The sequence below is a fragment of the Oncorhynchus kisutch genome, linkage group LG23, assembly GCF_002021735.2.
Source record: "Oncorhynchus kisutch isolate 150728-3 linkage group LG23, Okis_V2, whole genome shotgun sequence".
Lineage (NCBI taxonomy): Eukaryota > Metazoa > Chordata > Actinopteri > Salmoniformes > Salmonidae > Oncorhynchus > Oncorhynchus kisutch.
Window position 1 is genome coordinate 22,179,833 of NC_034196.2, and position 15,592 is coordinate 22,195,424.

Below are 15,592 nucleotides of genomic sequence, written 5' to 3' on the forward strand. Positions count from 1 at the left end.
TATGGTCTCTTGTTCCTTTATGCAATTGTCCTGTCATGTCCTTTCACTTGTTCATTTACAGTAGCTGGCTCACCTCAACATGCACACTATTCTATTTCTTCATCTTCTTTCATAGGGGTGGGATTGCATGCTTCATGATCTTTTGTAGCCTAGAAATTATACAAAACCATACCACCATCCAGAGGCTGTCCTCTACAGATTTTTAAAGCTACACTGTAATATGTGCATACCATCAAAGGATGATCCACCAACCATAATATAAACGATGCACCCCATGGCATGTTCATGCAAATAGCATTTTATTATAGCACTTGATTTATCAAATCAAACTTTATTTACATAGCACATTTCTTACCATAAACAATGCAATTCAATGTACTTCACTTACATAAATAAAATAATAAAACAATGAGAAAGATAAAAACAATACATTTCTGGACAAATATAAAATGAAGATAAACAAATATCAAATGAAGATATAAATATCAAATTAAGATAGATAAATTAGCATAGTAAAATAATATTAAATAAATTAGGATAGTAAAACAACAACAGTGAACATGAGAGAGTAATATGAGATTTTGTATTAATATTGAGAGATGTTTATGCAGTTTCAGCAAATAGCTGCATTATTTGAGAACAACATTACCTACATTGTTAAACATGATTTTAAACTATACATATTTAATTCAAAGTATTTTACATGACAAGTTAAACAATTGAGTGATAGGTCCTTCGGAGATTTAGCAACATTAAAGCAGACAGCAACCCGATTGTAATTTGAAATTCAGCACCACCGGAAAATGGACAGCGACTATCTCAGGCAGAATCCATGAAGAGGTTTCTTTGAAATGTAGCCGATCACTCACTCACATTGAATGAATCCTTATTATAATGCTAGAAGGATAGTTGGTCTGATTCTATGCCACAAAGCACGATAACACCTGGGGTGTTACATATAATTTTTTGTTCCTAAAACTTTCAGAACAAAATATTCTATCTAACATTTAAAAGAAATATTATGACATACAGTGCCTTCGGAAAAGATTCAAACCCCATTACGTTTTTCACATTTTATTACGTTACACACTCATTCAAAAATGTATTAAATAAAAAAATCCTTAGCAATCTACACAAAATACCAAAGCGAAAATGACAAAGCGAAAACATGTTTTTAGAAATGCAAATTTATTACAAATAAAAAACTGAAAACATTATTTACTTAGGTATTCAGACCCTTTGATATGAGACTCAAAATTGAGCTCAGGTGCATCCTGTTTCCATTGATCATCATTGAGATGTTTCTACAACTTTTAGTCCCACTGTTGTTAATTCAATTGATTGGACATGATGTGGAAAGGCACACAACTGTCTATATAAGGTCCGTAGAGCTCCAAGACAGGATTGTGTCGAGGCACAGATCTGGGGAAGGGTACCAAAACTTTTCTGCAGCATTGAAGGTCCCCAAGAACACAGCGGCCTCCATCATTCTTAAATGGAAGAAGTTTGGAACCACCAAGAGCTGGCCGCCCGGCCAAACTGAGCAATCGGTGGAGAATGGTCTTGGTCAGGGAGGGGTGGGGTGGTCTCTATGACAGAGCTCTGTGGAGATAGGAGAACCTTCGAGAAGGACAACCATCTCTGCAGCACTCCGCCAATCAGGCCTTTATGGTAAAGTTACCAGATGGAAGCCACTTAACAGTAAAAGGTGCATGACAGCCTGCTTGGAGTGCCAAAATGCACCTAAAGACTCAGTCCTTGAGAAACAAGATTATCTGTAAATCCAAGATGGCGTAGCAGTCAGACGTCTTTGTCCTTCATCTTGTCAGTGTCCCATGTATATATCCTTTATATTTTTTTCTTCAAATATCTTTTTTATATTTCTCTAAACCTCAACTTCATAATAGTCTCCTGCAACTGACCTCACCCAACATGGTGTGGATCTGATTTTTCTAAAGTATATTTATTTACCTCCGGAACCTGAATCCCCCAACAGAAGCTAGCCAGCTCACTAGCTACTAGCTAGTAGTCAGCTAACCACTGCTAGTGGTCATCAGCTAACCTTTAGCTTGGAAAGCTCACACCACTTTGTACAACGCGACTGAAACCGTACCTATTTTCTCTCCATATCCCCGGATTCCTACCGCAAGATCTGAACCTTTCACATGGATCATCGCAGCTAGCTAGCTGCAATCCGAGTGACTACTCCTGTCTAACGTCTGTCCCAAAGCAAGCACCAATTAGCCTGGAGCTAGCCCATGCTAGGCCTATTCTCCCGGCTAGCTGAAGAGGCCCATCAGTCACTCCTGGGTTACAATACCCGGACCCCTTCTACTGCCGGTACGGGGCACTGAACCTCGCCGATACTTGACGACTGGACTACCGATGTAATCTGCTCGAGGGGGTACTCAACTTGGCCCCGAGGTCGCAACGTCCCCTGAATGCCCATCTGCTAGCCTGCTAGCCACGGCCTGTTAGCTCTCTAGAGCCTTTTGGACTGTTAGCTGAATAGATCCATCTGCCAATTTCGTCGGCCACTATACCTATTTTGCCTATTTGACTTGGACCCCTCTGCTACTCAGAACCCTACTAATCCATCACGACTGGTCTATCGACGTCACCGCACGCGGTGGCTAAATCAGTCTTTCCTCCATCCCGGCCTGCTAGCTGTCTGAATCACTGTGTGTCCAGCCAGTCCAACCACTCACTGGACCCCTATGATCACTGGGCTCCGCATGCCTCTCCCTAATATCAATATGCCTTGTCCATTACTGTCCTGGATAGTGATTATTGTCTTATTCCACTGTGGAGCCTATAGCCCTGCTCAATATGCCTTAACCAACCATTTAGTTCCACCCTCATAGATATCATCCTAACCAACTTGCCCTCCAAATACACCTCTGCTGTTTTCAACCAAGATCTCAGCGATCACTGCCTCATTGCCTGCATCCATAATGGGTCTACGGTCAAACGACCACCCCTCATCACTGTCAAACGCTCCCTAAAACACTTCAGCGAGCAGGCCTTTCTAATCCACCTGGCCCGGGTATCCTGGAAGGATATTGACCTCATCCCGTAAGTAAAGGATGCCTGGTTATTCTTTAAAAGTGCCTTCCTCACCATCTTAAATAAGCATGCCCCATTCAAAAAATTTAACCAGGAACACATATAGCCCTTGGTTCTCTCCAGACCTGACTGTCCTTGACCAGCACAAAAACATCCTGTGGCATTCTGCATTAGCATCGAATAGCCCCCGTGATATGCAACTTTTCAGGGAAGTCAGGAACTAATATACACAGGCAGTTAGGAAAGCTAAGGCTAGCGTTTTCAAGCAGAAATTTTCATCCTGTAGCACAAACTCAAAAAAGTTCTGGGACACTGTAAAGTCCATGGAGAATACGAGCACCTCCCAGCTTCCCACTGCACTGAGGCTAGGTAACATTGTCACCACTGATAAATCCACTATAATTGAGAATTTCAACAAGCATTTTTCTACGGCTGGCCATGCTTACCGCCTGGCTACCCCTACCCCGATCAACAGCCCTGTACCCCCCCACAGAATCTCGCCCAAGCCTCCCCCATTTCTCCTTCACCCAAATCCAGATAGGTGATGTTCTGAAAGAGCTGCAAAATCTGGACCCCTACAAATCAGCCGAGCTAGACAATCTGGACCCTCTCTTTCTAAAATGATCTGCCGAATTTGTTGCAACCTCTATTACTAGCCTGTTCAACCTCTCTTTCGTATCGTCTGAGAAACCCAACGATTGGAAAGCTGCAGCGGTCATCCTCCTCTTCAAAAGGGGAGACATTCTCGACCCAAACTGCAGCAGAATTATATCTATCCTACCCTGCCTTTCTAAGATCTTCGAAAGCCAAGTTAACAAACGGATTTCCGACCATCTCGAATCCCACCGTACCTTCTCCGCTATGCAGTCTGTTTTCAGAGCTAGTCATGGGTGCACCTCAGGCACACTCAAGGTCCTAAATGATATCATAACCGCCATCGATAAGAGACATTACTGTGCAGCCGTATTCATCAACCTGGCCAAGGCTTTCGACTCTGTCAATCACCACATTCTTATTGGCAGACTCAACAGCCTTGGTTTCTCAAGTGATTGCCTCACCTGGTTGACCAACTACTTCTCTGGTAGAGCTCAGTGTGTCATATCGGAGGGCCTGTTGTCCGGACCTCTGGCAGTCTCTATGGGGATGCCACAGGGTTCAATTCTCGGGCCGACTCTCTTCTCTGTATACAGCAATGATGTCGCTCTTGCTGTTGGTCCACCTCTACGCAGACGACACCATTCTGTATACCTCTGGCCCTTCTTTGGACACTGTGTTAACTAACCTCCAGACGAGCTACAATGATGGACTCTGTGGGAAACGGGCACGGCCGAGTTGCATGGGTTGGGGGCTATTGGACAGTGGTGGACGAGAGAAGGGCGTGGAAGACTTGCAGGCCATGGGCGACTCTATAGGTCTGCGGTCCACCAGTAGGTTGCCAATGGATATGAACATCTGGATGTATTGGTTTACTTCCGTTAAATCTCCTCTGCAGGCCAGTTTGGTCTGTAACTCCCGATTAAGACCCCTCCTGTAGACTGTAAGGAGCGCTGGTTCACTCCATCCACTGCTGGCAGCCATGGTGCTGAACTCAAGGGCATACTCTGTGGTGGAGCGATGGCCCTGTCGCAGCTCACATAACAGGCCCCGGTGTGACGACCTGAAACTGAATGGTCGAACACCTCCTTGAAGACGGCATGGAAACGTGATTCAGAGGACAGATCAGATCTTTGAGCGGCACACAGGGCTGTGACCCAATCCAGAGCTTTGCCTGTGAGTAGGGAGATGATGAAGTCCACCCTGTCTTTGTCAGAGGTGAAGTCAGTGAGGTGATGGTCTATGTACAGGTTACAATGCATGAGAAATCCTTGACATTTCCCTGGGGAGCCGTCATATTTATTAGGCATAGATATAGGGGAGGATGAACGAGAGGAGGCTGTGGCACCTGATATGGATTAAGCAGGAATGGACTGGTGAAGGAGGTTGCAGAGTTCGTCGAGCCATTCCTCCTGTCGGGCTAGACGTAGCTGCAGCTCTGCTGAATCATTCTGTCGTGTTTGGTGAGGTATTTTGTAATGAACACGATATGAGACAGAGAGCTGGTTTCAAGTGCAGAGCAGGTGTTTATTGGAAGGGACCATAGGAGGAGGCAGGTAGCAGGGTCCAGGGGCAGGCAGAAAGTCATACACGGTAGGTCCAAAATGGCAACAGTACAGGCAGGGAATAGGCAAAAGGTGTCGTGAGTGAGGCAGGCAAAAACTACAATACACGGGAGGCATGAAGGACAAGAAAAAACAGAGCTCCAAAAGAAGTGTGTCTCAAAACAAACAATACCTCACAGTGATGGGGTGCAAGGAACTGAACTAAATAGTGTGGGATGATGACATGCAGGTGTTTGAACACGTGATTAGAATTCCGGTGATTGGGATCTGGAGAGTGAGCAGGAAAGTGGGCTGCGTTCCGGGATCTAAGTGTTTAGAAGTATGAGTTGGATGCAGACGTTACAGTTTGGAAGGAATCAGTGGCTAACTGCTATTCAGTGGAGTGGCTGTGTGGTCCCAAATCTGGGATTAAGGGTCTCTTTTCCAAGTTTAAAATTATAAACATTCAGCATTGGTCTTGCTGTCAATGAAGCATGAGCTCTGACTGTGAAAATATGTTTTGAACGGTCATCCAACTCGGAATTGTAAATCCGGAACTCGGGCGTCTTTCTAGAGCTACGACCTGAAGATCATGATTCAACCTTGTTTTTCCGAGTTCCCAGTTGTCTTGAAAGCACCATAAATCCAGAGAATGCCAGACTTTGATAACAACATTTTCCCACGAAGGACTGTAGTGCCACCTTCCTGTTCAAGTGATCACAGCACAACAAGGCGAGTCCAAAAATGTCTTGTATGCTGCTGCATAAATGATGTGTCCTCGGATGGGGCCACAGTGTCTCCTGACCCCTCCTGTCTCAGCCTCCAGTATTTATGCTGCAGTAGTTTATGTGTCGGGGGGCTAGAATTAGAGAACGCACACTTAGATTCACACAGGACACCGAATAGGACAGGAGAGGTACTCCAGATATAACAAACTGACCCTAGCCCCCCGACACATAAACTACTGCAGCATAAACACTGGAGGCTGAGACAGGAGGGGTCAAGAGACACTGTGGCCCCATCCGAGGACACCCCCGGACAGGGCCAAACAGGAAGGATATAACCCCACCCACTCTGCCAAAGCAGAGCATCCTGAGACAAGGCCGAGTATAGCCCACAAAGATCTCCGCCATGGCACAACCCAAGGGGGGGCGCCAACCCAGACAGGATGACCACAACAGTGAATCAACCCACTCAGGTGACGCACCCCTTCCAGGGACGGCATGAGAGAGCCCCAGTAAGCCAGTGACTCAGCCCCTGTAATAGGGTTAGAGGCAGAGAATCCCAGTGGAAAGAGGGGAACCGGCCAGGCAGAGACAGCAAGGGCGGTTCGTTGCTCCAGAGCCTTTCCGTTCACCTTCCCACTCCTGGCCAGACTACACTCAATCATATGACCCACTGAAGAGATAAGTCTTCAGTAAAGACTTTGTCACCGTTGTCACCGTTATAGTGCAATTAATCTATTGTTTAGTGTTGTGTTTTACCCCACCAAGATTACATCGCCGCTAAAATCGCCACTGGTGGTGATGTACATGTTTAAAAGGCTGAGGCCAGCAGGAGAGCAGAGAGAGAAAGAGGCAACAGAGGCCAGGTGTCTAGCTCTAGGTCACAAGAATCAGCCAGGAGAAAGTGAGTATAGGGTCGAAAACATTGCTCAAGTTAACTCAGCCACAACAACACACATTCACACACATTCAGTTAGGATGAGAGAATCATATGTAGTGGGGCATGGTAACTATATCTCCCTCTCTTTCTCTCTCCATCTCGCTCTCTCTCTCTCTGGGACAAACACAATCTAAAATTGTCTGAGCTCTAAAACGCGTTAGGGCTCACTCCACAGAGCTAACTGTTGCGATGGGAAAACAATGAGTGAGATAACAGAATACAGGCGTGACAAGTGTCAAATTAAATCTCAGAGATGGGAATAATGTATTCTTCCCTCTTAACTGTGGTATAAAACAAGGGTTTTTAAAGGCGACTGGAGAATCTGAATCAAACCTGACAAACTATTTAAATCTTATTGTGGGTAATAATGTTCATGGAAGCAAAAATGACCTTGCTATTTGTCAAAAAGAGTCTTGCTGGTTTTCATAGGAAGTGAAAAAAGAAGAAACCTGCACACTGCTCTTGCTAGTCTTTATTAAATGATACTAGCAAGAGCAGTGTGCAGGTTTCTTATTTTTTCTCATGTTATTAAATTCTTACCATGTGCCTGCAACAAAGATAGCTCAGATGTGCAAGTGCCTTTTGAATTTTTAATCCCTGGTTTTCATAGGATTAAATATTGTCATTAAAGGCAGTCAATTGGCCAAAACCAGAGGCAGCCATTTTGTTGCATTACCTGCATCAATTGCAGGGTTTGCAATGACCTTAGTTACCTCTGAAATGGGTAGAGCAGGACTGAATGGGAATCAATAAGACTGACAACAGACTACAGCCAATCAGATCTGTCAACCAACACTGCAGCTTCACTCCTTAGAGAAAACATCTCAATGCAGGGAGGAGATAGCAGCCTCTCTATCCTATGTGCTCTCATCTGCAACCCAAAGACTGTAACTCATGCATTGTATTCTGTATCTGTTTGTGAAACCATATTAGTCAATGTGTTCCCCATCATTGTTAGAGTTGGACGATAGAGTTACAAAGTCATTCTGAGGAATGTAATTATAGAAAAAAACTATGTTGCTGTTTGGATGCCTATTCATCACTACAGAAATACTTTGGTTTGAAATGGCTCAAAATAAAAGGGCAAGTTTGTCCATAACTTATTATTATATGCATTATGAAGGTGATATATACTATTGAATGGGGTAAATTACTTGCATATAAGCACAGGCTGATCATAACTGTAATCTATACCAATAGCTGTCAATAACTACAACTATGATTAATGCTTCAACACTTCCTGAAAGTAGCAAGTGGTCACATAAATGCATCATATTGATTGAACCAACCCCCTCATGGTAGTCTCACTTTATACGTCATCAGTAGGTCACTGATGGTAATCCCTTTGATTTTGGGAGGTTTCCTGTCAAGAAGTAATCAATCACCTATTATTGAAGACTTAGCACAAGCAAAACATCAATATAGGAAATTGGTTCGCTTTGCACATTTTCATAGGCAAATATACATTATTAATTCAATTCATTTAATGATCAATCATTCTGTTCAATTTGAGAGAAACATTTTCAACACTTTTCAAACACTTGAAAAGGACGGTAATGGTGTTTTGCTGCATTAAGTCGCTGTCCATGGCGCTGATATTGGAGTCTGGCGGACTGGTGCTGTCCATGGATCCGGTATTGCTTTCGCTCTAAATTGCGTCGGTAAATTGATAATTTCTGGTATAACCGTTTTTGCTAACTACTAATAGGGAAAATAGTAATTAACATGGGTCATTGAACTGCTCCATATGTTATATTTCCATGCATAGTAATGCTGCATGTTGGCTGGTTGAATTAGCAAATGCAGAGATGCATGTATAATTTTCTCTCGTATTCGAATGTTCAAAATTTGGAGGAAACTGTATGAGAAGAGACAAATGATAAACACATCAACGTCAAGGACACATAGGCTATCCCAAACATCCTAATGATAATCACCCCATTTCCCTTTTTCTCCCTGTGTGATCATTCCTCTGCTTTCAAACGGCCACCCACGAACCCTCACACACTCAAGTAGTGTTTCACTTACATAGAGTATGAAGGGTTGAGACATGGCCCTCCCCCTCCGTTCGATCAATGGGCCAGTAAAAACAGTCTCTGCCTTGTTAGCGATAAGCTTCTCCTATATAAAGGACAGCCGGTGAGACTAAGAATGCTGTGAGCGCCATCCACCCCGCACCTGCAAACACCTACTCGCCCCACTCCTCCACCTCGGACACCTTCCATTCCATCTGCACACGCAACCCCTGGTCTGGCCGGATGAGTTACCACCCGGTGGACACGATAGGGAGTCCATTCAGGAGAAGTATGGATAGTAGGACCACCTACGGCCGCTCCACTGGCACCCCCTCCAGCGGGTTCCGTTCTCAGTCCTGGTCCCGGGCAAGCCCAGGCTCCACGATGACCTCCTCCTACAAGAGGAGCGTCAATATGCCGGTAGCCAGAGCGTACAGCTCCACACTCCTCAACTCCGCCGACAGCGTTGATTTCAATCAAACGAACGGAGACTACAAGCGCTCCAACGAGAAAGAGCAGCTCCAGGGGCTCAACGACCGCTTCGCCGGTTACATCGACAAGGTGCACTACTTGGAGCAGCAGAACAGCCAGATCGAAGAGGAGATCCAGACGCTGCGGCAGAAGCAGGTGTCGCAATCCCAGCTAGGCGATTTATACGACCAGGAACTCCAGGAGCTGCGCTCCATGCTGGAGCAGATTCACCACGATAAAGCGCAGATCCAGCTCGACACGGACCACGTCGAGGATGACATCCAGAGAATTAGGGACCGCTTCGATGAGGAAGCCCGCATCAGGGATGAGACGGAAGGCATCATCCGGGCGTTGAAAAAAGATATGACCGACTCTGATTTGGTGAAGTCAGAGTTTGAGAAGAAAGTTCAGTCACTGCATGACGAGATTGCCTTTATCCGCAACAACCACGAAGAAGAGGTGAGCGACCTGTTCGCCCAGGTGCAGGCGTCGCAGGTGACCATGGAGAGGAAAGACATCCAGAAGACGGACATCACCGAGGCGCTCCGGGAGATCCGCACCCAGCTCGAGGGCCACTCCAACCAGAACCTGCAGCAGGTGGAGGACTGGTTCATGTGCCGCTATTCCAAGCTCACTGATGCTGCGGCACAAAACAAAGATGCAATCAAGTTCGCCCGTGATGAGATAGCAGACTACCGTCGCCAGCTTCAGTCCAAGACCGTGGAGTTAGAGTCCGTCCGTGGAACCAGGGAGTCACTGGAGAGGCAGTTGAATGACATCGAGGACCGACACAACAACGACCTGTCCAGCCTGCAGGTATGATGAGACCCGCTGTAGGCATTATTTTCATACAGAAACCCCCAGCCACAGGCTTAATGGTGAAGTATTCTATAAAGTTGTATTCTTTGTGTTACGAGAAGCAATGTAGTGGAGAGAATAAATTATATAATTAGATGTGTTTTTCGTTGATTTCAAATTGAGAATATTATCACGACACCTTTGAGGTTTTTATTCTTAATTTAAATGTAGGTCTACTAATAAGGAGAGTCCCCTACTTTGATAGAGAGAAAGACACACACTTGCATTGTGTCCCCACACATTGTATTAGTTTGATTTTGAACGAACTAAATTGTTTTATTATGTGGGCCCTAAATGCATGTCTTTTAACTAGGCTATAAACTCTGGCCAAAAGTGGTGTCTGCGCTTTTGCTTTAGATAGCCTAAATGGCACAATGCTGACATCTTATGGACACAGATTTAACATCTCCAAATGTTGGAGCATTAGGCTACGCATAAGCAGCGACACTTGGTGCACGTTATAGGGTTGGGAAGACATAATGCAGCAGACTGTTTTTTTTGTTATTTTTTCGTTGCTGAGCCAGAGACTCGGGGCCCTTGAAACACAGTGCTGTTCACTACGTCAGAATACATTATTTAACACAACAACAGTCCAATCTATCCAATTATTTGCACTTTCACTTTTCATAAATGAGACAGGAGGACTTCACAGTTTCAATTGATATTGCAGTGATATTTTATTGGAATCTCAAAGTGCTGTTTCAAATGTAGGCCTATACAAGTTTAAATGTGCTTGTGAAGTAATTACCAGGATCACAAAATATGACATTGTATTTTTGATCGTTTTCTTATGATGTTTAGAAAGCAGTGTCCTTATGAGGAAATGTGACTTCCCTACACCAGAAATAAATAACCAAGTATCATTTCAGGGTTCCATATAGGCATAAGAAATAATAGCTCTTAACCAGCTTGTGTCTCTCGGTCTTGTTCTCTGCAGGAGACCATCCACCAGCTGGATAATGAGCTCAAGGGCACGAAGTGGGAGATGGCGCGTCATCTGCGTGAGTACCAGGACCTGCTCAATGTGAAGATGGCCCTCGACATTGAGATTGCTGCATACAGGTACAGTGCGACAACAGAGCGCTAATTAGGACTAACATTGAAAAAACTTTTTTTTAAATATATCATGTGTAATAAAAACATAAAGATCGAATTTATATATAGAAACTACATTTTTATATTAGGTCTACACTAAACTATATCTCATGTTCTACTGTTCTTGCAGGAAACTCCTAGAAGGTGAAGAGACCCACTTTAGCACTTTCCCCTACCGCCACACCGTCACCTCCTCTAAGAAGTCCAAGTATGAGCCTCCCAAATTGAAAGTCCAGCATAAGTTTGTAGAGGAGATCATCGAGGAGACCAGGGTAGAGGCTGAGAAGGATGAGATGGACCAGGCCCTGGCTGAGATGGCCCAGGAGTTTTCTGCCACTCTGGAGGCAGAGGCAACAGATGAAGGAGAGGATGAGGGAGAAGAGGGAGGAGAAGAAGCAGAGGGAGAAGGGGGAGAGGGTGAATCAGAAGAGGTTGTAGCCTCCACTGAAGCCCAAGTTAGCTCCAGCACACCTGCTGAGGAGGAAGAGGAGGACAAAGAAGGTGTGGATGAAGAGGAAGAGGGAGAAAAAGAAGAAGAGGGTGAGAAAGGAGAAGAGGGTGAGGGTGAGAAGGGAGATGATACAGAAGGTGGTGATGAGGGAGAAGGAGAGGGGGATTTAGAGGAGACAGTCCTGTGCTCTAAAGCCCCAGAATCAAAGGCCTCTCCTGACAAAGAGAAGGCTGGAGAGAAGGAGGGAAGCGGAGGAGAAGAGGAGACAGGAGAGGGAGAGGGAGAGGGAGATGAGGAGGGTGATGATCAAGATGAAGATGCAGGTAGTGACAAAGGATCCAAAGATGGAGATGATAAGGATGAGGAAGATGAGAAGAAAGGAAAGGATGAGAAAGAAGACAACATAGATGAGAAGGCAGCTGTAGCCAAGACAGAGGCTCCCAAAACAGAAGCCCCCAAGAGTGAGGCCCCAAAAGTTGAGGTCCAGAAATCTGAGGCCCCAAAGCCCTCCAAGCCAGACTCCCTAAAAGCTGAATCCCCAAAGGCTGGGTCCCCCAAGTCTGAGTCACCAAAAGCTGGATCCCCCAAACATGAATCTCCTAAAGCTGTAACCCCCAAATCTGAATCTCCAAAACCTGGCTCCCCCAAATCTGAATCCCCAAAACCTGCTGGATCCCCCAAATCGGAATCCCCAAAACCTGCTGGATCCCCCAAATCTGAATCCCCAAAACCTTCTGGATCCCCCAAATCTGAATCCCCAAAACCTTCTGGATCCCCTAAATCTGAATCTCCAAAACATGCTGGATCCCCTAAATCTGAATCCCCAAAACTTGCTGGATCCCCTAAATCTGAATCCACAAAGCCTGTTGGATCCCCTACTTCTGAATCCCCAAAACCTGCTGGATCCCCTAAATCTGCTGGCTCCCCCAAATCTGAATCCCCAAAACCTGCTGGATCCCCCAAATCTGAATCCCCAAAACCTGCTGGATCCCCCAAATCTGAATCCCCAAAACCTTCTGGATCCCCTAAATCTGAATCCCCAAAACCTGCTGGATCCCCTAAATCTGAATCCCCAAAACCTGCTGGATCCCCTAAATCTGAATCCCCAAAACCTGCTGGATCCCCTACTTCTGAATCCCCCAAATCTGCTGGATCCCCTAAATCTGAATCCCCAAAACCTGCTGGATCCCCTACTTTTGAATCCCCAAAACCTGCTGGATCCCCTAAATCTGAATCCCCAAAACTTGCTGGATCCCCTAAATCTGAATCCCCAAAATCTGCTGGATCCCCCACTTCTGAATGCCCAAAACCTGCTGGATCCCCTAAATCTGCTGGATCCCCCAAATCTGAATCCCCAAAACTTGCTGGATCGCCCACATCTGAATCCCCCAAACCTGCTGGATCCCCCAAATCTTTATCACCAAAACCTTCTGGATCCCCCAAATCTGAATCCCCAAAACCTGCTGGATCCCCTAAATCTGAATCCCCAAAACCTGCTGGATCCCCTACTTCTAAATCCCCCAAATCTACTGGATCCCCTAAATCTGAATCCCCAAAACCAGCTGGATCCCCAAAATCTGAATCCCCAAAACTTGCTGGATCCCCTAAATCTGAATCCCCAAAACCTGCTGGATCCCCTACTTCTGAATCCCCAAAACCTGCTGGATCGCCTAAATCTGAATCCCCAAAACCTGCTGGCTCCCCCAAATCGGAATCCCCCAAATTAGGATCCCCCGAGGCAGAGTCCCCTAAGGGTGAGGCCCCAAAACCAGAAGCTCCAATGTCAGAGGCCCCCAAGGCTGCAGAAGAGAAAGTAGACAAAAAGAGTGATTCAGAGGAAGAGAGGAAGGTAGAAAAGAAAGACGCAGCCATGAAGGGAGATGTGGAGAAGATTACCCCAGAGGACAAGGACAAGAAGGATGAGGGTGGGAAAGAGGCAGAGGAGAAGGATGTTATCTCAAATGGAGTGGACGAGAGCCCCACTAAAGATGACCCGGACCAGAAAGATGATCCAAAGGACCAGAAGGTGGTCATCACCAAAACGGTGGAGACCATCACCACTGGAGAGGACGGGGCCAAGCATGTCACCAAATCGGTCACTGTCACCGAGACTGTGAAGGAGTCTGAGGATGTGATGCAGGAGAAGACAGTCTCCAGCAAGAAGATGGAGAAACACTCTTCCCAGTCCGTCAAGGTGGTGACTGAAACTGAGTAACTGCGCTCTATCCAACCCACTCAGGAGGAACAAAGATGACACGACAACAAGCAATCAACCCAGAACTAACATAAAGAAATCATAGAGCTAGAGCGATGTAATAAAGTGAACCACTCTCAAACATACAGAAAAGCAACGAGAGAAGCCATATGATGTGACAAAGCGAACGTTTAAAAAATGCATGTTGAGAGAAAGCTTTAAATGGGTTTTGCTGCAGATTATATCAGGAAAATGTGATAGTGGGACAGATTATTAATTGTCTTTATGTTTCCCTGCAGTTCATGGGAGGGCTCACGGGTGGGGGCTTCTGCATGCTAGCTCAGGGAGGGAGACCCCTCCACTCTAACCTGTATGGATGGATGGAAGGTTTACAGTTTAGATGCATACTGTATGTGGGTGGGAGAGTGATAGAAATGTATGTTCATTCAAATGTTAATTCAAAAAGGGGTGCCTGGGTTGGAGGGTCCACTTTAGAGACACATGTTCAAAAGGACTAGCCTTTTTATGTGAAGATACCAACTGAGCCAAAAATACAATTGTCTACCACACAATATAGTGAAGAATGAGAAAGACGATGGTGCATTGTACTGATGATCATAAACATACAGTACCCGAAGCAACTAGAGCATTAAGAACCTTGAAGAAACTCTGAGCCTTAAACATGCTTTTTATCAGTATCTATTATGTTTACCTAATGAGTGCCATTGAAAATAAATATGTAAATGCGCACACATACATTCTTGTATGCATAGGATGGACTTGAATTTAAATAGCAAACTTAAATGAGGTGCTACAGTTTGCAATCCCATGTCTTTACTCATCATGAACTATTTCCCAGCAGCATTTGCTCAATAAATGTCATACTGAAATACAAATATGGTCTCTTGTTCCTTTATGCAATTGTCCTGTCATGTCCTTTCACTTGTTCATTTACAGTAGCTGGCTCACCTCAACATGCACACTATTCTATTTCTTCATCTTCTTTCATAGGGGTGGGATTGCATGCTTCATGATCTTTTGTAGCCTAGAAATTATACAAAACCATACCACCATCCAGAGGCTGTCCTCTACAGATTTTTAAAGCTACACTGTAATATGTGCATACCATCAAATAATGATCCACCAACCATAATATAAACGATGCACCCCATGGCATGTTCATGCAAATAGCATTTTATTATAGCACTTGATTTATCAAATCAAACTTTATTTACATAGCACATTTCTTACCATAAACAATGCAATTCAATGTACTTCACTTACATAAATAAAATAATAAAACAATGAGAAAGATAAAAACAATACATTTCTGGACAAATATAAAATGAAGATAAACAAATATCAAATGAAGATATAAATATCAAATTAAGATAGATAAATTAGCATAGTAAAATAATATTAAATAAATTAGGATAGTAAAACAACAACAGTGAACATGAGAGAGTAATATGAGATTTTGTATTAATATTGAGAGATGTTTATGCAGTTTCAGCAAATAGCTACATTATTTGAGAACAACATTACCTACATTGTTAAACATGATTTTAAACTATACATATTTAATTCAAAGTATTTTACATGACAAGTTAAACAATTGAGTGATAGGTCCTTCGGAGAT

General features: G+C 44.5%; 1 protein-coding gene across 1 annotated transcript; it reads left to right on the top strand.

Annotated features, from left to right (window-relative positions):
* The first annotated feature begins 9,011 nt into the window (after window positions 1-9,011).
* LOC116356644 (neurofilament medium polypeptide-like) lies at window positions 9,012-14,843 on the top strand. Its single transcript, XM_031803301.1, has 3 exons — window positions 9,012-10,171; window positions 11,151-11,275; window positions 11,439-14,843. Exons 1-3 carry the CDS (start codon window positions 9,128-9,130, stop codon window positions 13,972-13,974), a joined length of 3,705 nt encoding a protein of 1,234 aa, XP_031659161.1. The 5' UTR covers window positions 9,012-9,127; the 3' UTR covers window positions 13,975-14,843.
* The last annotated feature ends 749 nt before the right edge of the window (window positions 14,844-15,592 follow it).

Excerpts from the sequence above, each read along its gene's own strand:
- LOC116356644 (XM_031803301.1), top strand. The coding sequence starts at position 9,128 with ATGAGTTACCACCCGGTGGACACGATAGGGAGTCCATTCAGGAGAAGT. Across the intron at positions 10,172-11,150 it reads ACGACCTGTCCAGCCTGCAG|GAGACCATCCACCAGCTGGA; the intron begins GTATGATGAGAC and ends TGTTCTCTGCAG. Across the intron at positions 11,276-11,438 it reads ATTGAGATTGCTGCATACAG|GAAACTCCTAGAAGGTGAAG; the intron begins GTACAGTGCGAC and ends CTGTTCTTGCAG.